This window comes from Rhinatrema bivittatum, chromosome 16 (assembly GCF_901001135.1).
Source record: "Rhinatrema bivittatum chromosome 16, aRhiBiv1.1, whole genome shotgun sequence".
In the NCBI taxonomy this organism is placed as follows: domain Eukaryota; kingdom Metazoa; phylum Chordata; class Amphibia; order Gymnophiona; family Rhinatrematidae; genus Rhinatrema; species Rhinatrema bivittatum.
The window spans coordinates 7,564,012-7,589,744 of record NC_042630.1 but is presented as its reverse complement, the minus strand read 5'-3'; the positions used below and the strand labels follow the sequence as shown (position 1 = coordinate 7,589,744).

Genomic DNA, 25,733 nt, shown 5'->3' with positions numbered 1-25,733 from the left:
ATTAATTGGCTGAAATGTAAATATTGCTCTGTTCTTTTCTCTCCCCCCTTCCAGTTCCAAGTTAATTTTTCCCTGTTTTATTGTAACTTTCTCACATCCTTTTTCTGATTCCCTGTATTTAAAGTTCAAGGTTTTTATTGAGAATATTGTTTACTACGCTACGTTATGCTTTTCACACTTTGTTAATTGTAAACCGGGTTGATGTGATGCCTGTCATGAAATTCGGTATAACAAAAACAATAAATAAATAAATAAATAAATCTATGAATGGATTGCTAGAAGGATAATTGGACAAATGATGTATGGACGGATGCACAAAGATGCCAGTACAAAATCAACACTTGCTGTTCCCTCTTCGTTTATCCTGTAATGCTGTAGGTCTACATTTGTTTCTGGATTTCCCCTTCTTCTCCCCCCCCCCCCTTCTGCTCCCATATGCAGTGGCTGAAAAGAACAGCAGGATGTGGCCACAAATGAAAATCTCAGTGATGAATCGGAGCACCATCCTGCCCAAAACAAAACAAACAGGAAATGCTGCTTCGGCTTTCCTAGGAACTTGGCCGTGCGTCATATTGGATGCCCAAACAGAATTCCAGCTGCCACGCAGCCGGCAGACGTTCCCAGGACGCCATGATTGTCCAAGTGCCTGCTTCCCCCTACTCTGAACAGAGCTCTCTTCATCTGGCGAGTATTCATTCTTTAACCGTTAAAAAGACGTTTATTGGGAAAAACAAATGCATAGAAAGACGGAACAAAAAGAAAGTGTTGGAGAACGAGAAGCTAGAGAAAGGTGAAGGAATACAGTAGATATTTATTTCCAATTCTTCTATAGAAATAAATGCTCAAGATGGATTACGCAACATAAAACAGATAATAAAATAATGTAAAATAAAACCGCAGAGAAATCACGTCAAGCAGCATCCCGAAACAGAATAGTAATGAAATAAACAAAAGACAAAGTGATAGAGATAGATAGTGCAGATAGATGGATAAGGAAACTGTAGATTAGCTGGAAGGGTAGAAACCCTGTGAAAGAGAGATGGATAAACAGTTAAAGGGCCTAACACTGAGAGATCGTTAGACAGAAGGACAATTTAATATTACTATTACTTTTGTGATACCTTTTACAGGAGAAAATGAATATTGCTTGCACAAACAGATCATTAAAAAAGATTTCTAGGCAAAGGGCTTGCATGGCAATCTGATGTCCAAAAGGGCCAATGAAACATCTAATACATTTTCAAAGCAACAAGGTAGGTGTCTAGACAGCAAAGCACAGATGTTCAAAATCTGGACAACTTTAAGACATGGCCTGATAACTGGACACAATCATCTAATGTTTAATTTGCTAGATGTCAAACTGACCAAACCCTTTCTGCACCAGGTATGAAAATATCTAAGCAGGCATGTCCAATCTAATTTTGGAGATGTGGTTTCAGATGTCTAATAGTTACTGACAACCTGCCCTATTTTTTGTGCACAATCTTACACATCAGTTCCCATTTGGATGCCCTATCGCCACCCTTTGAAAACTTGCACCAAAGACTGAAGGTGAGCCGTTGTGTTTGGATAGCTGTAGCTTGGCCACAGTCTATGAGTTACTCATGGTCATTCAATCGGTCCATCACTTGGGCTGTGGTCTCTTGAGAAGTCTTTGACTTAGCTATGCTTATTCAAGGAGCATGTGACTTTGTGAACCAAATCACTGTGAACCTAGAAGATGTAGTAAGCCAGATTGACAAGCTAAAGAGTAGCAAACCATCTGAACCAGATGGTTATACACCCCAGGATTCAGAAGGAACTCAAAAACAAAATTTCAGATCTAGTAGTTAAAATTTGTAATCTATCATTAAAATCATCCATTGTACCTGAATATGGGAGGGTGGCCAATGTAACCCCAATATTTAAAAAGGGCTACAGGGGCGATCCAGGAAACTAGAGACCAGTGAGCCTAACTTCAGTGCCGGGAAAAATAGTAGAAACTATTCTAAAGATCAAAATCACAGAGCATATAGACAGACATGGTTTAATGGAACAAAGTCAGCATGGCTTTACCCAAGGCAAGTCTTGCCTCACAAATCTGCTACATTTTTTTTAAGGGATTAATAAACATGTGGATAAAGGTGAACCGGTAGATGTAGTGTAATCGGATTTTCAGAAGGCATTTGACAAAGCCCCTCATGAGAGGCTTCTAAGGAAACTAAAAAGTCATGGGATAGGAGGCGATGTCCTTTCATGGATTACAAACTGGTTAAAAGACAGGAAACAGAGAGTAGGATTAAGTGGTCAATTTTCTCAGTGGAAAAAGATAAACAGTGGAGTGCCTCGGGGATCTGTACTTGGACCGGTGCTTTTCAATATATTTATAAATGATCTGGAAAGGAATACGATAAGTAAGGTAATCAGATTTGCAGATGACACAAAATTATTCAGAATAGTTAAATCACAAGCGGAGTGTGATAAATTGCAGGAGGACCTTGCAAGACTGGAAGATTGGGCATCCAAATGGCAAATGAAATTTAATGTGGACAAGTGCAAGGTGATGCATATAGGGGAAAAGAATCCATGCTGCAGTCACACGATGTTAAGTTCCATATTAGGAGCTACCACCCAGGAAAAAGATCTAGGAGTCATAGTAAATAATACATTGAAATCGTCGGCTCAGTGTGCTGCAGCAGTCAAAAAAGCAAACAGAATTTTAGGAATTATTAAAAAGGGAATGGTTAATAAAACAGAAAATGTCATAATGCCTCTGTATCGCTCCATGGTGAGACCACACCTTGAGAACTATGTACAAGTCAGGTCGCCGCATCTCAAAAAAGATATAGTTGCAATGGAGAAGGTACAGAGAAGAGCAACCAAAATGATAAAGGGGATGGAACAGCTCCCCTATGAGGAAAGGCTAAAGAGATTAGGGCTGTTCAGCTTGGAGAAGAGATGGCTGAGGGGGGATATGATAGAGGTCTTTAAAATCATGAGAGGTCTTGAACGAGTAGATGTGAGTCGGTTATTTACTTTTTCATATAATAGAAGGACTAGGGGAGCATGAAGTTAGCATGGGGCACATTTAAAACTAATCGGAGAAAATTCTTTTTCACTCAACGCACAATTAAGCTCTGGAATTTGTTGCCAGAGGATGTGGTTAGTGCAGTTAGTATAGCTGGGTTTAAAAAAGGTTTGCATAAGTTCTTGAAGGAGAAGTCCATTATCTGCTATTAATCAAGTTTACTTAGGGAATAGCCACTGCTATTACTGGCATCAGTAGCATGGGATCTACTTAGTGTTTGGGTCTTTGCCAGGTACTTGTAGCCTGGATTGGCCACTGTTGGAAACAGGATGCTGGACTTGATGGACCCTTGGTCTGATCCAGTATGGCAATGTCTTATGTTCTTAAAGCAAATCTGTGACCCAGACAACAACCTTGAAGGAAGCCTCATTTGCCTGGGGGCTTTGAAGAAGTCTGGGGATGAATTGATGGATGGATAGAAAGTTGGATAGTTGGGAAAAGGAATGGACGAATATCTGGAATCATGGATGAAGACATGCTTGATAGCAACAAAGTAATGATGGCAAATAAATTGCACTTGGCCCATCCAGTCTGCCTGGCTATTCATATCTCCCAGCTGCCAGCTGTAGAAGCTTGACCGCTTGTAGGATATCATCACGTCTTCTACTAGAGGAGTAAGTAAATAATTGATGTTTTTTCTGCTCCTTGTTTGTTTAATGCTCGAGTCGATGTTTCTGGTTTTCCCCTTCTTTCTCCTCCTCCAGTGGCTGACAGAACAGAAGGATGTGACCACAAACGAAAGCACCAGTGACTAATGAGGGCACCAAGTTGCCCATAAGAATATAGGCAGGAAATGCTATTTCTCACTTTGTTTTCTTTCCCCTTTGTTTGTGACCTGGGAGGAGAGAGAGAGAACATTAGTAGCGGCATGCTCTACGCACCAGCAGGACAGAAGTCCAGCTGCCACTCACCCTGGAGACATTACCCGAGCGTCACATCTGGTCACTGCGCGGATTTGGATTCTGGATTTAACTACTCCCAGCTCAAGGCAAGCTGCATTTCAGGTATGGTAGAGATTTCCCTGCCAATTCTGTATCTGAGGCAAAGAAGGGTGAAGTGACTCACCCATGCTCCTAAGGCGCATCAGCGGGATTCAAACCCTGGCTCTCAGACTATTTATCATTTATTGACTGACTGCTATTTGATATTCCACTTTTTACCATGAATGGCCTCAAAGCGGATCACAAGAAATTTGAGGAAGGTTACAGTGGTGTTAGATCAATGGTATTGGTTGAGGGTCTGCATATTTAAAGAAGGATTCATAGTTCGGTTCTCTTGTTCCCGCTGTAGAGATAGGAATACTTCTGTGGTACCAGGAAGTCTCTGAAGGGAAGGCTTTAACCTTCTTCCCAAGGCTGAGGTAGCTGGGCTGAAAACCGAGGGATAATGGATGCATGCGCCAGACCTTACTCTTTCACGCCTCTACTGTGACCACCAGACCTCTCCTCCATGCTTCCTCTACTTTCACAAGCACTTGGCCTCAGATTAAAGAGCCATTTATTCGGTGAAAACAACTGTACAACAAAAAAAAATAGAAAGTGATAAATAGGAAATCAGAAGCGGAACAAAGATAAAAAGATAGCACTAGTATAGAAGAAGAAAGATGGTCTAGATGCGATAGATATTTAAATCATATAATATAGACCGATACAGGAGAAGATGCCATCTTTCTATATCTAGTGCCCGACCACCAACGCTGGGAGCACTGTTGAGAATGCAGCGCTGTCCCCTCCTCCTGTCAGACCTCAGACAGACCCGGGGAAGTTTCACAGCGGGGGCTGTGCATGTTGCCACAGAGCACAAACAGGAGGGGAAACTGAGTCCACGCTCCTCGGTGCAGAGAACACAGGCACAGAGGAGGTCCCCAGGATCCCCAAGGGACGCAGGGATCCCAGAATTCCTGCAGCTCCTCCCTGCTCCTCCTTCCATCCCTGACCTTCCACAGGTCACAGTCCCATTTACAAAGGCAATGTTACATCAGGAGTCAAAACGGGATTTCACTACCTGATTCCAAGAATCTTCCTCACCCCGCTCCTAACAAGTCACCAAACATCAAAAAACTGGAAATACAATTCAGCATTTCTGTTAAGACAGGCATTCAAATAAATCCCATGCTCTCCCTATAGCACCAGCTGTACCTGAAGACCCTGCTCTCCCTATAGCACCAGCTGTACCTGAAGACCCTGCTCTCTCCCTGTAGCACCGGCTGTACCTGCAATCCCTGCTCTCCCTGTAGCACCGGCTGTACCTGAAGACCCTGCTCTCTCCCTATAGCACCGGCTGTACCTGCAATCCCTGCTCTCCCTATAGCACCAGCTGTACCTGAAGACCCTGCTCTCTCCCTATAGCACCAGCTGTACCTGAAGACCCTGCTCTCCCTATAGCACCAGCTGTACCTGAAGACCCTGCTCTCTCCCTATAGCACCAGCTGTACCTGAAGACCCTGCTCTCTCCCTATAGCACCAGCTGTACCTGAAGACCCTGCTCTCTCCCTATAGCACCGGCTGTACCTGCAATCCCTGCTCTCCCTATAGCACTGGCTGTACCTGCAATCCCTGCTCTCCCTATAGCACCGGCTGTACCTGCAGTCCCTGCTCTCCCTATAGCACCAGCTGTACCTGCAATCCCTGCTCTCCCTATAGCACCGGCTGTACCTGCCGTCCCTGCTCTCTCCCTGTAGCACCAGCTGTACCTGCAGTCCCTGCTCTCTCCCTATAGCACCGGCTGTACCTGCAATCCCTGCTCTCCCTATAGCACCGGCTGTACCTGCAATCCCTGCTCTCCCTATAGCACCGGCTGTACCTGCAGTCCCTGCTCTCCCTATAGCACCGGCTGTACCTGCAATCCCTGCTCTCCCTATAGCACCGGCTGTACCTGCAATCCCTGCTCTCCCTATAGCACCGGCTGTACCTGCAGTCCCTGCTCTCCCTATAGCACCGGCTGTACCTGCAATCCCTGCTCTCCCTATAGCACCGGCCGTACCTGCAGTCCCTGCTCTCTCCCTATAGCACCAGCTGTACCTGCAATCCCTGCTCTCTCCCTATAGCACCGGCTGTACCTGCAATCCCTGCTCTCCCTATAGCACCGGCCGTACCTGCAGTCCCTGCTCTCTCCCTATAGCACCGGCTGTACCTGCAATCCCTGCTCTCTCCCTATAGCACCGGCTGTACCTGCAGCACCTGCTCTCTCCCTATAGCACCGGCTGTACCTGCAATCCCTGCTCTCTCCCTATAGCACCGGCTGTACCTGCAATCCCTGCTCTCTCCCTATAGCACCGGCCGTACCTGCAGTCCCTGCTCTCTCCCTATAGCACCGGCTGTACCTGCAATCCCTGCTCTCTCCCTATAGCACCGGCTGTACCTGCAATCCCTGCTCTCCCTATAGCACCGGCCGTACCTGCAGTCCCTGCTCTCTCCCTATAGCACCGGCCGTACCTGCAGTCCCTGCTCTCTCCCTATAGCACCGGCTGTACCTGCAGTCCCTGCTCTCCCTATAGCACCGGCCGTACCTGCAGTCCCTGCTCTCTCCCTATAGCACCGGCCGTACCTGCAGCACCTGCTCTCTCCCTGTAGCACCGGCCGTACCTGCAGTCCCTGCTCTCTCCCTATAGCACCAGCTGTACCTGCAATCCCTGCTTTCCCTATAGCACCGGCCGTACCTGCAATCCCTGCTCTCTCCCTATAGCACCGGCTGTACCTGCAGTCCCTGCTCTCTCCCTATAGCACCGGCTGTACCTGCAGTCCCTGCTCTCTCCCTATAGCACCGGCTGTACCTGCAGCACCTGCTCTCTCCCTATAGCACTGCCTGTACCTGCAGTCCCTGCTCTCTACCTATAGCACCGGCTGTACCTGCAGTCCCTGCTCTCTCCCTATAGCACCGGCTGTACCTGCAATCCCTGCTCTCTCCCTATAGCACCGGCTGTACCTGCAGCACCTGCTCTCTCCCTATAGCACTGCCTGTACCTGCAGTCCCTGCTCTCTACCTATAGCACCGGCTGTACCTGCAGTCCCTGCTCTCTCCCTATAGCACCGGCTGTACCTGCAGTCCCTGCTCTCTCCCTATAGCACCGGCTGTACCTGCAATCCCTGCTCTCTCCCTATAGCACCGGCTTTACCTGCAGTCCCTGCTCTCTCCCTATAGAACCGGCTGTACCTGCAGTCCCTGCTCTCCCTATAGCACTGGCTGTACCTGAAGACCCTGCTCTCTCCCTATAGCACCAGCTGTACCTGCAGTCCCTGCTCTCTACCTATAGCACCGGCTGTACCTGCAGTCCCTGCTCTCTACCTATAGCACCGGCTGTACCTGCAATCCCTGCTCTCTACCTATAGCACTGCCTGTACCTGCAGTCCCTGCTCTCTACCTATAGCACTGGCTGTACCTGCAGTCCCTGCTCTCTCCCTATAGAACCGGCTGTACCTGCAGTCCCTGCTCTCCCTATAGCACTGGCTGTACCTGCAATCCCTGCTCTCCCTATAGCACCAGCTATACCTGCAATCCCTGCTCTCCCTATAGCACCGGCTGTACCTGCAATCCCTGCTCTCCCTATAGCACCAGCTATACCTGCAATCCCTGCTCTCCCTATAGCACCGGCCGTACCTGCAATCCCTGCTCTCCCTATAGCACCGGCCGTACCTGCAGTCCCCTGCTCTCTCCCTATAGCACCGTCTGTACCTGCAATCCCTGCTCTCCCTATAGCACCGTCTGTACCTGCAATCCCTGCTCTCCCTATAGCACCGGCTGTAACTGCAATCCCTGCTCTCCCTATAGCACCGGCCGTACCTGCAGTCCCTGCTCTCTCCCTATAGCACCAGCTGTACCTGCAATCCCTGCTCTCCCTATAGCACCGGCCGTACCTGCAATCCCTGCTCTCCCTATAGCACCGGCTGTACCTGCAGTCCCTGCTCTCTCCCTATAGCACCGGCTGTACCTGCAGTCCCTGCTCTCTCCCTATAGCACCGGCTGTACCTGCAGTCCCTGCTCTCTACCTATAGCACCGGCTGTACCTGCAATCCCTGCTCTCCCTATAGCACCAGCTGTACCTGCAGTCCCTGCTCTCCCTATAGCACCAGCTGTACCTGCAGTCCCTGCTCTCCCTATAGCACCGGCTGTACCTGCAGTCCCTGCTCTCTCCCTATAGCACCGGCTGTACCTGCAGTCCCTGCTCTCCCTATAGCACCGGCTGTACCTGCAGTCCCTGCTCTCTACCGACAGCACCGGCTGTACCTGCAATCCCTGCTCTCTCCCTATAGCACCGGCTGTACCTGCAATCCCTGCTCTCTCCCTATAGCACTGGCTGTACCTGCAATCCCTGCTCTCCCTATAGCACCGGCTGTACCTGCAGTCCCTGCTCTCTACCTATAGCACCGGCTGTACCTGCAATCCCTGCTCTCCCTATAGCACCGGCCGTACCTGCAGTCCCTGCTCTCTCCCTATAGCACTGGCTGTACCTGCAGTCCCTGCTCTCTCCCTATAGCACCGGCTGTACCTGCAGTCCCTGCTCTCCCTATAGCACCGGCTGTACCTGCAATCCCTGCTCTCCCTATAGCACCGGCTGTACCTGCAATCCCTGCTCACCCTATAGCACCAGCTATACCTGCAATCCCTGCTCTCCCTATAGCACCAGCTGTACCTGCAATCCCTGCTCTCCCTATAGCACCAGCTGTACCTGCAATCCCTGCTCTCCCTATAGCAGGTCTGTAACTGCAATCCCTGCTCTCCCTGTAGCACCGGCTGTACCTGCAGTCCCTGCTCTCCCTATAGCACCAGCTGTACCTGCAATCCCTGCTTTCCCTATAGCACCGGCTGTACCTGCAGCACCTGCTCTCTCCCTGTAGCACTGCCTGTACCTGCAAGTCCCTGCTCTCTACCTGTAGCACCGGCTGTACCTGCAATCCCTGCTCTCCCTATAGCACCGGCCGTACCTGCAGTCCCTGCTCTCTCCCTATAGCACCGGCTGTACCTGCAATCCCTGCTCTCTCCCTATAGCACTGGCTGTACCTGCAGTCCCTGCTCTCTCCCTATAGCACCGGCTGTACCTGCAGTCCCTGCTCTCTCCCTATAGCACCGGCTGTACCTGCAATCCCTGCTCTCCCTATAGCACCAGCTATACCTGCAATCCCTGCTCTCCCTATAGCACCGGCTGTACCTGCAATCCCTGCTCTCCCTATAGCACCGGCTGTACCTGCAGTCCCTGCTCTCCCTATAGCACCAGCTGTACCTGCCATCCCTGCTCTCCCTATAGCACCGTCTGTACCTGCAATCCCTGCTCTCCCTATAGCACCGTCTGTACCTGCAATCCCTGCTCTCCCTATAGCACCGGCTGTAACTGCAATCCCTGCTCTCCCTATAGCACCGGCCGTACCTGCAGTCCCTGCTCTCTCCCTATAGCACCAGCTGTACCTGCAATCCCTGCTCTCCCTATAGCACCGGCCATACCTGCAGTCCCTGCTCTCTCCCTATAGCACCGGCCGTACCTGCAGTCCCTGCTCTCTCCCTATAGCACCGGCTGTACCTGCAGTCCCTGCTCTCTACCTATAGCACCGGCTGTACCTGCAATCCCTGCTCTCCCTATAGCACCAGCTGTACCTGCAGTCCCTGCTCTCCCTATAGCACCAGCTGTACCTGCAGTCCCTGCTCTCCCTATAGCACCGGCTGTACCTGCAGTCCCTGCTCTCTCCCTATAGCACCGGCTGTACCTGCAATCCCTGCTCTCTCCCTATAGCACCGGCTGTACCTGCAATCCCTGCTCTCCCTATAGCACCGGCTGTACCTGCAATCCCTGCTCTCTCCCTATAGCACCGGCTGTACCTGCAATCCCTGCTCTCTCCCTATAGCACCGGCTGTACCTGCAGTCCCTGCTCTCTCCCTATAGCACCGGCTGTACCTGCAGTCCCTGCTCTCTCCCTATAGCACCGGCTGTACCTGCAATGCCTGCTCTCCCTATAGCACCGGCTGTACCTGCAGTCTCTGCTCTCTCCCTATAGCACCGGCTGTACCTGCAGTCCCTGCTCTCTCCCTGTAGCACCGGCTGTACCTGCAATCCCTGCTCTCTCCCTGTAGCACCGGCTGTACCTGCAGTCTCTGCTCTCTCTCTATAGCACCGGCTGTACCTGCAGTCCCTGCTCTCCCTATAGCACCAGCTGTACCTGCAATCCCTGCTTTCCCTATAGCACCGGCTGTACCTGCAGCACCTGCTCTCTCCCTGTAGCACTGCCTGTACCTGCAAGTCCCTGCTCTCTACCTGTAGCACCGGCTGTACCTGCAATCCCTGCTCTCCCTATAGCACCGGCCGTACCTGCAGTCCCTGCTCTCTCCCTATAGCACCGGCTGTACCTGCAATCCCTGCTCTCTCCCTATAGCACTGGCTGTACCTGCAGTCCCTGCTCTCTCCCTATAGCACCGGCTGTACCTGCAGTCCCTGCTCTCTCCCTATAGCACCGGCTGTACCTGCAATCCCTGCTCTCCCTATAGCACCAGCTATACCTGCAATCCCTGCTCTCCCTATAGCACCGGCTGTACCTGCAATCCCTGCTCTCCCTATAGCACCGGCTGTACCTGCAGTCCCTGCTCTCCCTATAGCACCAGCTGTACCTGCCATCCCTGCTCTCCCTATAGCACCGTCTGTACCTGCAATCCCTGCTCTCCCTATAGCACCGTCTGTACCTGCAATCCCTGCTCTCCCTATAGCACCGGCTGTAACTGCAATCCCTGCTCTCCCTATAGCACCGGCCGTACCTGCAGTCCCTGCTCTCTCCCTATAGCACCAGCTGTACCTGCAATCCCTGCTCTCCCTATAGCACCGGCCGTACCTGCAGTCCCTGCTCTCTCCCTATAGCACCGGCCGTACCTGCAGTCCCTGCTCTCTCCCTATAGCACCGGCTGTACCTGCAGTCCCTGCTCTCTACCTATAGCACCGGCTGTACCTGCAATCCCTGCTCTCCCTATAGCACCAGCTGTACCTGCAGTCCCTGCTCTCCCTATAGCACCAGCTGTACCTGCAGTCCCTGCTCTCCCTATAGCACCGGCTGTACCTGCAGTCCCTGCTCTCTCCCTATAGCACCGGCTGTACCTGCAATCCCTGCTCTCTCCCTATAGCACCGGCTGTACCTGCAATCCCTGCTCTCCCTATAGCACCGGCTGTACCTGCAATCCCTGCTCTCTCCCTATAGCACCGGCTGTACCTGCAATCCCTGCTCTCTCCCTATAGCACCGGCTGTACCTGCAGTCCCTGCTCTCTCCCTATAGCACCGGCTGTACCTGCAGTCCCTGCTCTCTCCCTATAGCACCGGCTGTACCTGCAATGCCTGCTCTCCCTATAGCACCGGCTGTACCTGCAGTCTCTGCTCTCTCCCTATAGCACCGGCTGTACCTGCAGTCCCTGCTCTCTCCCTGTAGCACCGGCTGTACCTGCAATCCCTGCTCTCTCCCTGTAGCACCGGCTGTACCTGCAGTCTCTGCTCTCTCTCTATAGCACCGGCTGTACCTGCAGTCCCTGCTCTCTCTCTATAGCACCGGCTGTACCTGCAGTCCCTGCTCTCTCCCTGTAGCACCGGCTGTACCTGCAATCCCTGCTCTCTCTCTATAGCACCGGCTGTACCTGCAGTACCTGCTCTCTCCCTATAGCACCGGCTGTACCTGCAGTCTCTGCTCTCTCTCTATAGCACCGGCTGTACCTGCAGTCCCTGCTCTCTCTCTATAGCACCGGCTGTACCTGCAGTCCCTGCTCTCTCCCTGTAGCACCGGCTGTACCTGCAATCCCTGCTCTCTCTCTATAGCACCGGCTGTACCTGCAGTCCCTGCTCTCTCCCTGTAGCACCGGCTGTACCTGCAGTCCCTGCTCTCTCCCTATAGCACCGGCTGTACCTGCAGTCCCTGCTCACTCCCTGTAGCACCGGTTGTACCTGCAGTCGCTGCTCTCTTCCTATAGCACTGGCTGTACCTGCAGTCCTTTCTCTCTCTATAGCACTGGCTGTACCTGCTGCTCTCCCTATATCTCCAGCTGTACCTGCAGTCCCTGCTCTCTCCCTGTAGCACCGGCTGTACCTGCAGCCCCTGCTCTCTCCCTATAGCACCGATTGTACCTGCAGTCGCTGCTCTCTCCCTGAAGCACCAGCTGTACCTGCAGTCCCCTGCTCTCTCCCTATAACACCGGTTGTACCTGCAGTCCCCTGCTCTCTCCCTATAGCACCGGCTGTACCTGCAATCCCTGCTCTCCCTATAGCACCAGCTGTACCTGCAATCCCTGCTCTCCCTATAGCACCGGCCGTACCTGCAGTCCCTGCTCTCCCTATAACACCGGTTGTACCTGCAGTCCCCTGCTTTCTCCCTATAGCACCGGCTGTACCTACAGTCCTTTCTCTCTCTATAGCACCAGCTGCACCTGCAATATTGGTAAAGGGATGAAACTGAAGAATAGCATTAAGGTGTTTTATCATATCTATGGTGAAGTGTGTTAGTACTCAAATAGTAGGGTTGCCATAGACTAGGATTTTAGGTTTTCCATGTAAGCTGTGTGCGTATCCTATAATACTGCAGAGACCTACTGACATTTGATATGTTCGTGGGGGGTCTCCATACTGAAACAGCGGGGATTGCTGCAGGGAAGGGATGAGGTGCACTGCAATAGATGTAGGAGAGTGCTCAGTAATGGAATACCAGGGGTGCAGCAGGAGTGAGATGCATTGGCCCTGTGGGGGGAGGGGGGAGCTCAATGCTGCAATACCAGGTGGTGTTGTAGGGCAAGATTGAGGTGCATTAGCAGAGCTGTGTAGGTGGGACTCAGGATTGTCAATTAGCATTATGGTGCATTTTCCCCAATGCCAGCCGGGGCTATGGTTCCTGCAGAGGCAGCGTTCCCATCCTCTGTTGTGAAAGGTGTTCTGGAGCAACGTCAACCACTAGCAACTGGAGAGGGTCCTTGTTAGCCAGGTTCTAGAAGGATCTGCACCTTGCGGACCCCGGCTGAGGGCTGTAACGGTGAAGGCTGGGCCTAGTTAGGGAAAAGGGGGATGTAAGACAGGGAGAAGACTCCCAGGCCAATCGCAGATGAAGGGGTTGTGGCTCCGTCGTCTGACCGAGTCCGTTTCCAATCGTGCTGGAAACGCAGAGGAGCAGGACAATGGGGAGGGGGAGGGGGGGTAGAAAAAAGTGTAATTGCCCTCCCTTCCCTACTTCTCCCCATCTTTTATGGACTAATTGTTTTTGTAACAATTTCTCGGATTTCGTTTTCACGTATCCCTGCCGGGCAGAGGGACATTGAGAGCACTGTGTGGAAGGTCTTTCAGGGGGGGATCTCAAAGGCCATGGACGCCGGGGACAAGGCCCTTTGAAAATATTCCGCCAGGTGCGCCCGCTTGCCCGCGTTGCAGTGCAGGGCATTTCCCAGGACGGGAAATGCGCGCCTGCTGTTGGATTTTTTCATGCCGGGCTCGTAGGCATCTGCGACCTGAAAAAGTATCCAAAGATAACGCAGGCACGGATCCCCCCCCTGCCTGTGCTCTTTCCCGGGGCAGTTTTGAAAGGGAATAGCGGTGCAAAATCCCCCGGTGAAAAACGATACCCGCGGACTTGCCCGCTCGGTTTTGGGAATTGCCTCCCTTAGCGCTGAAGTCGCAGTGGGTGCAGCGAGTCAAGACAGAGGTCCTTCTCCGCCTGCTCTCTCTTTGTGCGGGGCTCGGTTCCGGCAGAGCCGAGAGCACTGCATGCTGGGATTGAGGCGTAATAGCATGGGAGGGGGGGGGGAGGTCCCAGCAGTGCTACAGGTCAGGGTGAAGGTGCATTGGCAGAGCTTGGAGAGGGTCGTTTCGGTGCTCGTGTCCTCTATGTGCAGCCACCCCGTACTGGGCGAGTAAACAGAAAGCCATGTGCGGCACTTCAACAGAGCTGTCCTCCTCTAACCCTGGCTCCATTATTTATCTTCCAGTTGACAAAACACCCCCTTCGGTCTTCCCGCTGATCCCCTGCCGCGACACGCCGAGCTCCACTACCGAGATGACCATCGGATGTTTGATAAGAGATTTCCTCCCCCAACCGGTCGACATCCAGTGGAATTCTGGGTCTGTCCGGGATAACATCAAGAACTTTCCAGCAACGCTGGGGAGGCAAAGTGGCCTCTACACCCGCAGCAGCCAGCTCACCGTCAAGACCTCAGAATGGGAATCCCAGGCTTACGAATGCAACGTTGAACACAAGCCCACAAACACGAAGATAACCAAGCGCATAGGTAAGACATTCTCAGCGGCCAGGTTCTCAAGATTCGAGATTCAAGCAACTTTCTTGGGTTGCCAAAGGTAAGAGCACATTCGCTCGAATTTCAGATGACATTTCTCCCCCTCCCCCCTTATATTCGGAGCAATATTGTAGAAACGTCTCCTCCTCTCCCACCAGCCCCTCCCTCCCTTCTCCACTGCGGCTGTGAATATTAGACAAGGTAGATTTTGGAAACTAATTTTTATAAAATATACACCCCTCCCCATCGCTCTTACATTCAGGCCAATATAATATATAAAGGTGAGGGGGTAAGAAAGAGTTACAAACTACAGAAGAGACATAACGAAAGCAATTCTGGAGATATTACATTTCTGACCTAGTGGAAAATATGACGTATTTGCTTTTATATCTACTGCTGCTTCTGTTTCATTTGAGAGACCATTCTTATGAATCCCGAGGTCCATATTCAAAAGCATTTAGCCAGATAACTCAGAAGTTACCACATAAATAAAGATGTAGGCACTTATTAGCCAGCTGGAATTTAGCCCTTTTCGCCTGCGATAGCAGGCAAATTAGGGGGAGGGGAGGAGTCGGGGCGGGGGGAGGGAGGAGTCGGCGGTGTCTTCGCTGCCAGCGATATCGTTACCCACGTTATCGTCGGCAGTAGCGCGCTGAATAACTACCCCTTTCACGGTGGCGCTATTCAGTGCGAAAGCCGGCAGCCGGCGCACCGCAGTGGTGCGAAGGCTGCGGGATTTCGCAGGCCCGCCCCGTTTTCGCAGGATTCACCATTCCAGGCCAGGCCTAAGTTAGGAGCGTTCCGGGGATGTAACCGGGAGGAGCTGAGGTAGCCAGCCAAGTTACTCAGTTAACTCCGATATGCAAAATTAGCCAGCTAAGTCTGGTCAGGCCAAAGAGTTGACCTAAAGTTAGCCGGCTATATTCAATAGTGCAGCCGGCTAGCTTTGCTATGTGGACCGAGTCAGAATTTGGATCTCCCTGGTTTTACAGGGAAACTCCTTTAGTGTTACAGTATGAGGGTGAGAGGGGAACAGAGACTGGGAGGGTACAAGGACATAGGAGAACTGCTCTAGAGTTACAGCTTAGGGCTCAGAAGGGAGCAGAGACCAGGAGGTTACAGACACACACAGGAACTCCTCTAGTGTTATAGTATGGGGTGAGAGGGCAAGAGAGGCCAGAAGGTTACAGGGACACTGATTTCTGTTTCCTTCTACGACAGTTAATCACATTGAATAAAGAAAATGGTAGAACTGTGCTCATGCTAATTTCCCCAACACTCTTTTGTGCTAGTTCAACTTCCAGAACATACAACCCCCAAAGAGCCTACGGTGAAAGTGCTCCAGTCTTCCTGCGATGACAGGTCCCATGAGCTGGTCTGCATGATCTCCCAGTTCTCCCCGGAAACAATCACAGTGCAATGGCTTCTAAACGGTCAAGTGAAGGCCCTATCTCCAATCACCTCTCCTCCCGCAAAGGGCTCCGATGGTACCTTCACCTCACACAGTCAGGTGAACATCCCCAAAGAGCAAATGAACTACAAAGACACCTACACCTGCCAAGTGCACCATCCAGCTACCAAGACAAGTCCCAAGGACAGCATCCAGACCTGCTGCTCAGGTAACTACCCCAGCAATGAAAGTAGGCAACTAAGGTCATGGTAATCACAGGAGAAGGTTAGAACCAGTTGCGCTGAGAATGCTTAGATGTATTTTCCTTTATTTTATTTATATTCCAGCTTTCAGATACTTCAAAGTGGATTACGTTCAGGTACTGTAGGTATTTCCCTATCCCCAGAGGGCTTGCAATCTAACGGGCCGATACAGTAAAAACATGGGAGAGCGAACGCCCGCTCTCCTGTGCGTGCAATACAGTATTTTAATTTATTTTAATTAGGGCCGGCGGTAAAAAGAGGCGGCTGTCAGCGGGTTTGACAGCCGATGCTCAATTTTGCCGGCATCGGTTCTCGAGCCCGCTGACAGCCACGGGTTCGGAAACCGGACGCCGGCAAAATTGAGCGTCCGGTTTTCGACCAGCAAGCCGCGGGCCTATTTCAAATGGGTTTTTTTCACTTTTTTTTTTTTTTTAACTTTCAGGACCTCCGACTTAATATCGAGAAATTAGCCTTTGGGTAGGTACTAATTTCTGTATCGCGCGGGAATACCTAATAGCGCCCGCAACATGCATTTGCATGTTGCGGGCGCTATTAGTTTCGGGGGGGGGGGGGTTGGACACGCATTTACTGAATAAGGGGTAAAACTAGCGCGTCCAAAAGGCACATCCAATCGCAGGTTAACAGTGCACACTGTACTGTATCAGCCCGTAAGTTTGTACCTGAGGCAATGGAGAGTAAAGTGACTTGCCCAAGGACACAAGGAGCGACAGCAGGACTCGAACCATGGTCTCCTGGTTCATAGCCACTGCTCTAACCACTAGGCTACTCCTCCTGTTACTGTTTGGTAACACTATGGTTACCATGTGGCCAGGCATTTCAACAATTCCCACCATTAAATTAAAAAAGTAATCGTAAATGTCAAGGGAGTGCATTGATGACATTGAAGGTAACTGTGATGATTGAAAGCAGTCATGTTGAAAATGGTGCCGAAGGTAGTGAAGGAAGATGAGATAATGGCACAGGGGATGGTGATGTTCACAACTGCCACAGTAGGCATGATGGTGATGAAAGAGATGCCTGGAATAATGCTGGCAGAGATAGGGGAGTAGTAATGAGAGCAGTAAAGGATGGTGGTGATATGTCTAGAGATATCTATACTGCAGGAGATAACGTTCCTGAGGGTATCCCCAAGCGTACTTTGCAGGAGACATGGCCAATACCATGTCTTAACTGTCATCATCAACATCTTCACTACCAACATCTTCAGCGGCAGAAATACCATCACTCTTATCATCATCCTTGATATTCTCCTGCCTCTTAACGCTCAGATGTCACAGTTTTTAAAACAGAGAAAAGAGTGATTTATTATTAAATTTAACATTTTTCATTGGTAGGTATTTGGAAATAAATTACTTTAGCATTAAAAGAAGTACAATGGGGTGAAAATCCCTTCCATGGTCCAGAGTAAAATGGCCTAATTACTGTGACAATGCACAAGAGTTAAGAGGTTGAGGTGATGCCAACCAACTGAACAATTTTATTGGCTGAGTTACCCTCTGGTACTTTATATCAATGATGATGGTGAGAGCAGATAACGATTGTGTGTTGGTGATGATGAAAATGTTAATGATAAAGAGCATGTACTGTTGTTAATGCAATAATTACAGTGAGAGTGGTAATGATAGTAATGATGATTGTGACTATAGTGATGGTAATTACAGCAATAGTAGCAATGAGGTTGTTGATCAGAATGGTTTTGACAGTAACAAACTTACTGATGATAGTGATGTCGTTCTACTAGCAATATTTGATGCCAATGATGGTTAGTGTGATGGAGCTGACGCTTACAGGGATGGTAATGTTGGGGGTTGATGTTTAGGGTGATATTGAGGTAGATAAGCATAGTCATGGAGAGAATGGATGGGAACAAGGTTTCATTTGAATATTTATTTTTTATTTTGGATTTAGCTCATGCCTTATCATTGGTAGCTCAAGGCAAGTTGCAAACAGATACTGTAGGTATTTTCCCTGCCTCAGAGGGCTCACAATCTAAGGGCCTTATTTACTAAGCATTTTTCCCATAAGCACAAAATGGGAGAAAACCTTTAGTAAATGACCCCCTACGTTTGTACCTGAGGCAATGGCAGGTGAAGTGACTTACCCAGGGGCACAAGGAGTGACAGCAAGATTTGAACCTCCTCGCTTCCCTGGTTCTCCGCCCACTGCTCTAACCACTAGGACACCTCCACCTCATATGTGCTACGCCCATCTCTTACTGGTGATGGTAATGATGGAGTTGACTGTTACAGGAATGGAAGTATTGGGGGTTGATGGCGATTGGTAATGTTGGGCTAGATGACTGTAGTTGGCGCTTTCTTTGTGGGAAAAAATGGTGCCGATACTCACCTGCAAGATGCATGGGACTTTTTGAGGGACCACAGGGCAGGTGGAGGAAAAAGGTGCTGGGTGCTCAGGACTGCCTCGTACCCCCTGAAATAAATCTCTTCCTAAGCAGGCAGCAGAAGCAACATCAACAATAAAAAGAACATGTACAAAACATAACATCATCTAAACAGAGACTTGTTATAGCTATGATCAAAGATAAAATTGGTTCTCTAAATACTTGCCAGAAAGGAATCAGGTTAAACATTCAAATGCTAAATCAAGCTAGTAAGTCTTTACTTGCTTTGGAAAAGTCTTGTTTTATTTCTTTTCACCTTTATGTGGGGTGCCCAAAACCAGGTACAATGAAAAGCTTACAACTCAAGTGGATGTCTGAGGCAAGGCAAGATAAAGTGAAACACCCAAGCTTATAGCAGGTGTCAATGGTAGGCACAAGATTTGTATTGAGGTGTCTTCGTTCCCAGTCGAGCGCTCTAGTCTCTAGAGCGCTCTTTCGTCCATGCTGCTGCTAAGAACGATGAAGCCAACGGCGATTGTGGCACTACTGTTACAACAGTGACGATGGAGGTATTTAGGAGGATGTCTTAGCTGGAGGTTCTGAGATTGTGGTGGCACTCGTGGTACCGAGTGGGAAGTTATCCATCGCAATATTGTTGGCTTTGATTGCCCGAAATGCATGCAAACACCAGAACGCTCTTCCTTATTGTTAAGCGATGATTACTAATATTTGGCATTCCTCATTGATTTCAGAGTGTGGCACTTCCCCTCAACCCACGGTGACCATCATTCCTCCTTCTGTAAAAGATTTGTATGTTACCAAGCAACCCAAAATCACTTGCCTGGTCACACAAATGCTTAGCACCAAAAACTTAGAGATCACCTGGTCCCATAAAAGAGGAGAAAGCAGCGACATCACTATCACAGATCCTGACTACCAGATTGATGGGACCATCAGCATTTCCAGCACCCTGAACGTTTCCCCCGAGGAATGGGAGACAGGGGATAAAATGAGCTGCACAGTAACCCACGCCGACCTGCCCTCGCCAGTTGTAAAGTCCATTTCCAAGGGACCAGGTAAGGCCCGCTTTAAACCGAGTCAGGATTGGCATGGCGGTCGTTTAATCATTCCGAGTTCCCACAACACTGGTGTGTGACTGGACCTTGTCCTAGGTCAGTTTGGCGCAGCTATTACAAAAAAAAAAAAAGAGTCAGTGACAGGGGGACATGGTACAGAAAAAGAAAAATCTAGGTTGACAGGAAAAAGCAAAAGTTGGACTCGTATGTTTACTCTCTTAACAAACAGGCAAATGTATAAACAGAAATACTGCTGACATAATCTGTGGATGGCACCTTATAGACTAACCAGTTTATCGAGGCACGAGCTTCCCAGGACAGAGTCCACATTGTCAGGTGGTTCATGTATAAGGTGCCACTCACCTCTGGTCATTTTTGCTACAGATTGTCCCTCTGAAGATTTTCAGAAATATTGTTGACCCTCAAAAATCTACATAACCAGGCCTTATATCCACAGTGGCTGACAGTCTCATTATAGATAGTATTGTCCCAAGCAAATAAGGCATCTTCTCCTGTGCAATGGAGACCACATAAAGGGAAAGCAGAAGACTGGGAGGGGATTGACAGATTGTGGGCAAGCAAGACACAGATTGACTGGATATGGTCACTCAGTCTGCCAAGAAGGAAGCTGAAAGATATTAGAGATACTGATGAGGCAAAACTGACCCCAATGGACTATTTATTTAATTTAGAAATCATTACCTAAAGCAGTGGTTCCCAACCCTGTCCTGGGGACCCCCCAGCCTGCCGGGTTTTCAGGATATCCACAATGAATATGCATGAGAGAAAATTTGCATGTTATGGATATCCACAATGAATATGCATGAGAGAAAATGTGCATGTTACGGAGGCAGTGCATGCAAATTTCTCTCGTGCATATTCATTGTGGATATCCTGAACACCCGACAGGCTGGGGGGTCTCCAGGACAGGGTTGGGAACCAGTGACCTAAAGGAATATTCTGTTGCCCATGGGCAAGTGATGACAACTATTGGCTAGGGAGCAGATCATAGCCCTTTATTTCCTACAGCTACAAATGTATTTATTTTTTTAATCTTTGCATTTGCACCAACAAATCAATCCCCATACCAATCAACACAACAGCAGTCAGACGACAGATGTGCAGAGTGAGAATACACTGTCCTTTGAGCTGACAGACTTCGACTCAAATAGAAATTTAAATTATTTCTATAGTATTTCTGGAGGCTACAGGGCATGTCTTTGAAATTTCCATTTAAAGAGGCAGAAAACTCAAGTCTCTGGTGCCCCAAGGTGAGGGACTATGTCTTCACATTAAAAGCAATAGCATGGTGGGAAATATGAAAACGGCCTAGAGGAACTTCCTTCCAGAAGGCTGAGTTTCTTTACTGTATTTTAAGTATAAGAAAAGGGCTTATTTTCTCCATTGTTTGCTTCATTGAAGATGAGGGCAGTGCTCCGATTGTCTACACCTTCCCTCCCTCCCAACAAGAACTCAGCTTGTATGAGACTGTAACCCTCACGTGCCTGGTGATGCAATTCAGTCCCAGCCCCATCTTCATCCGCTGGAAGCGCAGAGGGCGAGTACTCAGCGAGGACGCCTACGTCAGCACAGAGCCCACGAAAGAGAAGGACAGAAACGAATTCTTCCTCTACAGCAAGCTGACCGTCCAGAAGTCCGACTGGAACAACCGTGACGTCTTCACCTGTGTGGTTTTCCACTCGGCCCTGCACAGCAAGAGCACAGAGCAGAACATTCAGAAGCCTTCCGGTAGCTGCTCCTGCAAGGGAAACCGCAGAAGACAACTGGCCTGACCCTGACAACCGCCGTTCTTAAGGGACCCCAACTCTTCTCCTTTCTCCATGCCCTCCCTGTACATAGTTGCATAGTCGCCTAGTTCAGCGACTGAACTGAGCTATCCATTCAGTTCGGCCCTTGGCAAACGGCGAAGCCTGCACGCCTAGTGAATAGCATTGCTCTTACTATGCTAATTTTGTCCTACACTTAAGTTCTAAATTTAATCTCACCGAGTTTGGGGTGTGGAACTCCAAGGTATACGTGCATGTGTGTGTATGTGTGTGTGCACATATTTCAACAGTATACTGAAATAATTCATGTTTTACTCTGATTTAAGAAATTGATTAATAAACTATTCCTTGCCCGTTCCCTGGGATTTTGAAACACTAATTGGAAGTCTCTGTTGTTCCTCTCTGACACAGTCTGAGATGTTTCCCCCAAGATTTACAGTAAAGACAGTACCAAACAGGAATACTGAAGGTATAAAATAGCAGGTGACAAGAATACATATCATTATGTAACGGAAAGCAAGTTCCTGAACCCAGCTTCTGCTCCTAAGAACATAAGAAGTTGCCATACTGCGTCAGACCGAGGGTCGATTAAGCCCAGCATCCTGTTCCCAACAGTGGCCAATCCAGGCTACAAGTACCTAAACACTAAGTATATCCTACACTACTGATGCCAGTAATAGCAGTGGCTATTCCTTAAGTCAACTTGATTAATACCAGTTTGTTGGTCTTCTCCTCCAGGAACTCATCCATCCCTTTTTGAAACCCAGCTACACTCACCGTCCTAACCACATCCTCTGGCAATGAATTCCACAGTGTAATTGTGCTCTGAGTGAAAAAGAATTGTCTCCAATTGGTTTTAAATGTGCTACTTGCTAACTTCATGGAGTGCCCCCTAGTCCTACTATTATCTGAAAGAGTAAATAACTGATTCACATCTACCCATTCATGATTTTATAGATCTCTATCATATCCCCCCTCAGCCATCTCTTCTACAAGCTGAACAGCCCTAACCTCTTCAGCCTTTCCTCATAGGGGAGCTGTTCCATCCCCTTTATCATTTTGGTTGCCCTTCTCTGTACCTTCTCCATCGCAATTATATCTTTTTTGAGATGCGGTGACCAGAATTATACACAGTATTCAAGGTGCGGTCTCACCATGGAGTGATATAGAGGCATTATGACATTTTCCGTTTTATTAACCATTCCCTTCCTAATAATTCCCAACATTCTGTTTGCTTTTTTGACTGCTGCAGCACACTGAGCCAACAATCTCAATGTATTACCCATTATGATGCCTAAATCTTTTTCCTGGGTGGTAACTCCTGAGATAGAACTTAACATTGTGTGACTACAGCATAGATTATTTTTCCCTATATGCAACACCTTGCACTCGTCCACATTAAATTTCATCTGCCATTTGGATGCCCAATTTTCCAGTCTCACAAGGTCTTCCTGCAATTTATCACAATCCGCTTGTGATTTAACTACTCTGAATAATTTTGTGTCATCTGCAAATTTGATAACTCACTCGTATTCCTTTCCAGATCATTTATATATATATTGAAAAGCACCAGTCCAAGTACAGATCCCTGAGGCACTCCACTGTTTACCCTTTTCCACTGAGAAAATTGACCATTTAATCCTACTCTCGGTTTCCTGTCTTTTAACCAGTTTGTAATCCACGAAAGGACATCGCCTCCTATCTCATGACTTTTTAGTTTTATTAGAAGCCTCTCATGAGGGACTTTGTCAAATGCCTTCTGAAAATCCAAATACATCACATCTACTGACTCACGTTTATCCACATTTATTGTCCCCTTCAAAAAAAAATGGAGAGGATTTGTGAGGCAAGACATCCCTTGGGTAAATCCATGCTGACTGTGTTCCATTAAACTATATCTTTCTATTTGCTCTATGATTTTGATCTTTAGAATAGTTTCCACTATTTTTCCCGGCACTGAAGTCAGGCTTACTGGTCTATAGTTTCCAGGATCACCCCTGGAGTCCTTTCTAAATATTGGGGTTACATTGGCCACCCTCCAGTCTTCAGGTACAATGGATGATTTTAATGATAAGTTACAAATTTTAACCAACAGACCTGAAATTTCATTTTTTAGTTCTTTCAAACCCTGGGATATATACCATCTGGTCCAAGTGATTTGCTATGTTTTAGTTTTTCAGTCTGGCCTACTACATCTTCCAGGTTCACAGTGATTTCGTTCAGTTTGTCTGACTCATCGCCCCTGAAAACCATCTCCGGAACTGATATCTCCCCAACATCCTCATTAGTAAACACGGAAGCAAAGAATTAATTTAGTCTTTCTGCGATGGCCTTATCTTCCCTAAGAGCCCCTTTAACCCCTCTGTCATCTAATGGTCCAACTGACTCCCTCACAGGTTTCCTGCTTTGGATATATTTTTAAAAGTTTTTAATTAGGAGTTTTTGTCTCTATGGCCAACTTCATTTCAAATTCTCTCTTCGCCTGTCTTATCAATGTTTTACATTTAACTTGACAGCGCTTTTTCATATTTTCATCAGATGGATCCCTCTTCCAACTTTTAAAGGATGTGTTTTTTTGACTAAAATAGCCTCCTTCACCTCACCTTTTAACCATGACCGTAATCATTTTGCCTTCGTTCCACCTTTCTTAATGTGTGGAATACATCTGGACTGTGCCTCTAGGATTGTATTTTTAAACAATATCCAAGCCTGTTGAACACTTTTAACCTTTGCAGCTGCACCTTTCAGTTTTTTTCTAACTATTTTCCTCATTTTATCAAAGTTTCCCTTTTTAAAATTTAGTGTTAGAGCTGCAGATTTACTTATTGTCCCCCTTCCAGTTATTAGTTCAGATTTTATCATCTTATGATCACTATTGCCAAGTGGCCCCACCACCATTACCTCTCTCACCAAATCCTGCATTCCACTAAGAATTAGATCTAAAACAGCTCCTTCTCTTGTCGGTTCCAGAAATAATGACTGCTTCATGGAGCAATTGGTTCCTACGACCAGTTGGATCCACAGCCCCTCCAGATGGAGGCAGACTCAGACAGCCTGTTGACTGGTGTTCCGGAAGGGGCTGTGGTCTGTAGCCTCTAGCTGAAGAAAGAACATAACAAGGAGGCAATTTTGTTTTTTAGCATGAAGGGGAAGAACCACACATCTTAACCTGCTATTAAAATTAATTAGAAAGAACCAAGATTTTTGATGGGGATGAGTCAGAAATACATTGCATCTTTGGAAAGGATCCACCCTCCGAAAGAGGACCGCCATCTTTTGGCGCTAGAATTCAGGGAAGAAAGGAGTGAATAGATCTCATTGGGAGACCCTGCCATAGACTGGTTTAGGGGAAGCTGGAAAGGCAGTGAAGTCAGACTTTAAAGAGGGTGACTGCTAAGCACGGATGACCCTCCTCAGTTCCAAGGGGAAGCAGATGTAGACAATGCCCGGGCGAGCAGGGCACAGCATGAAGATGACTTGCAGTCCTTTCTCCACTGGCCTCTGGCACTTCCTGACTTTTCACCATTACACTAACCTGTAAGTCACAGAACTAGGTCATATACGCAACGCAAAGTCTTCCCATTCATAAAGCTACTTTCTCCTACCTGCTTCCATGTATGAGTAGAACTGAAACACCAAGAGCAAACAGAAACATTAGGATTCCATATTTCTTTTCTGATTTTTATTTCATTGCACAGAAAAGGTTGAATGGAAGCTTCTGGATGGATCCTCCTGATTAATTGCTCACCAGTGATTTAGGTCTTCCAGAAACCAGAGTTGCTGCCTTACTTGAGATGATCCAAAGCCCTCAGCATTCGTGGAGCCAGAACTCAAAGGGTCATATCCCAATAGTATCTCCTGGCCACCTTAACAAACGTCCACTCTAGAAAACATGACATGACTTGCAGGTCAAGCTCGTGAAAGCTAAAAGCAACTGAAAGTAGCTGGGCAGATGGCAAAGTTCCCAAGAGGGCTCCAAATCCTAACAGACAGAAGCCACTCTTGGTTCTTCCATTACGGCATCTATGGACCTGCTATTCCTCCTTCACATAATGAAACCGGAGCCACAAGTCCATGGAATGCACTTGGAAATCCCTCAGGACTGGCTCACTTTGTTCCCGATGACCTGGAGCCACTGACAACACTAGTTCAGCCTTCCAACTGACACCAGGATAGTGAGCGTTATGACCTGCAGGCCATTCCTGAACAGCGAGGCTGTGAGGTTCCTGGGCATCGCCAGTAAAATCGACAGATACAACGGAAATTTCAGTGAGAGGCTAAATATCACTGTGATAATTACCAACAAAAGGTATTCTAAGACCCCTAACACTGCCTGTAGAAATGGTTTGGTCTACTGCTAAACCCACTAGTACGGAGCCTCTTTTATTTTATTTTTATTTAGGTGTTTTATATGCCATCGTTCCAAGATAAGATCACAACGGTTTACAAAGTCATCTCTTCTGGCAGAAAAGAACTGGAAACGAATTGATACTTATGAGCCTTGGCCGCACATCACAAAGTTCCATAGAATTCCTCACGGGCATTTTTTTCGCCAGGTCCA

General features: G+C 48.4%; 1 protein-coding gene and 1 gene segment (V, D, J or C); both read left to right on the top strand.

Moving 5' to 3' along the window:
• Positions 1 to 25,733, top strand: part of LOC115078816 — a 199,134-nt gene that overhangs the window by 130,196 nt on the left and 43,205 nt on the right.
• The window catches only part of LOC115078497, a 41,430-nt gene continuing 19,611 nt past the window's right edge, over positions 3,915 to 25,733 (top strand). The window contains exons 1-5 of the mRNA XM_029581423.1: positions 3,915 to 4,071; positions 13,989 to 14,288; positions 15,587 to 15,913; positions 19,062 to 19,385; positions 20,808 to 21,176. Coding sequence (XP_029437283.1) covers positions 3,936 to 4,071; positions 13,989 to 14,288; positions 15,587 to 15,913; positions 19,062 to 19,385; positions 20,808 to 21,176 — 1,456 coding nt within the window. The 5' untranslated portion in view covers positions 3,915 to 3,935. The remainder of the gene's footprint in view (positions 4,072 to 13,988; positions 14,289 to 15,586; positions 15,914 to 19,061; positions 19,386 to 20,807; positions 21,177 to 25,733) is intronic.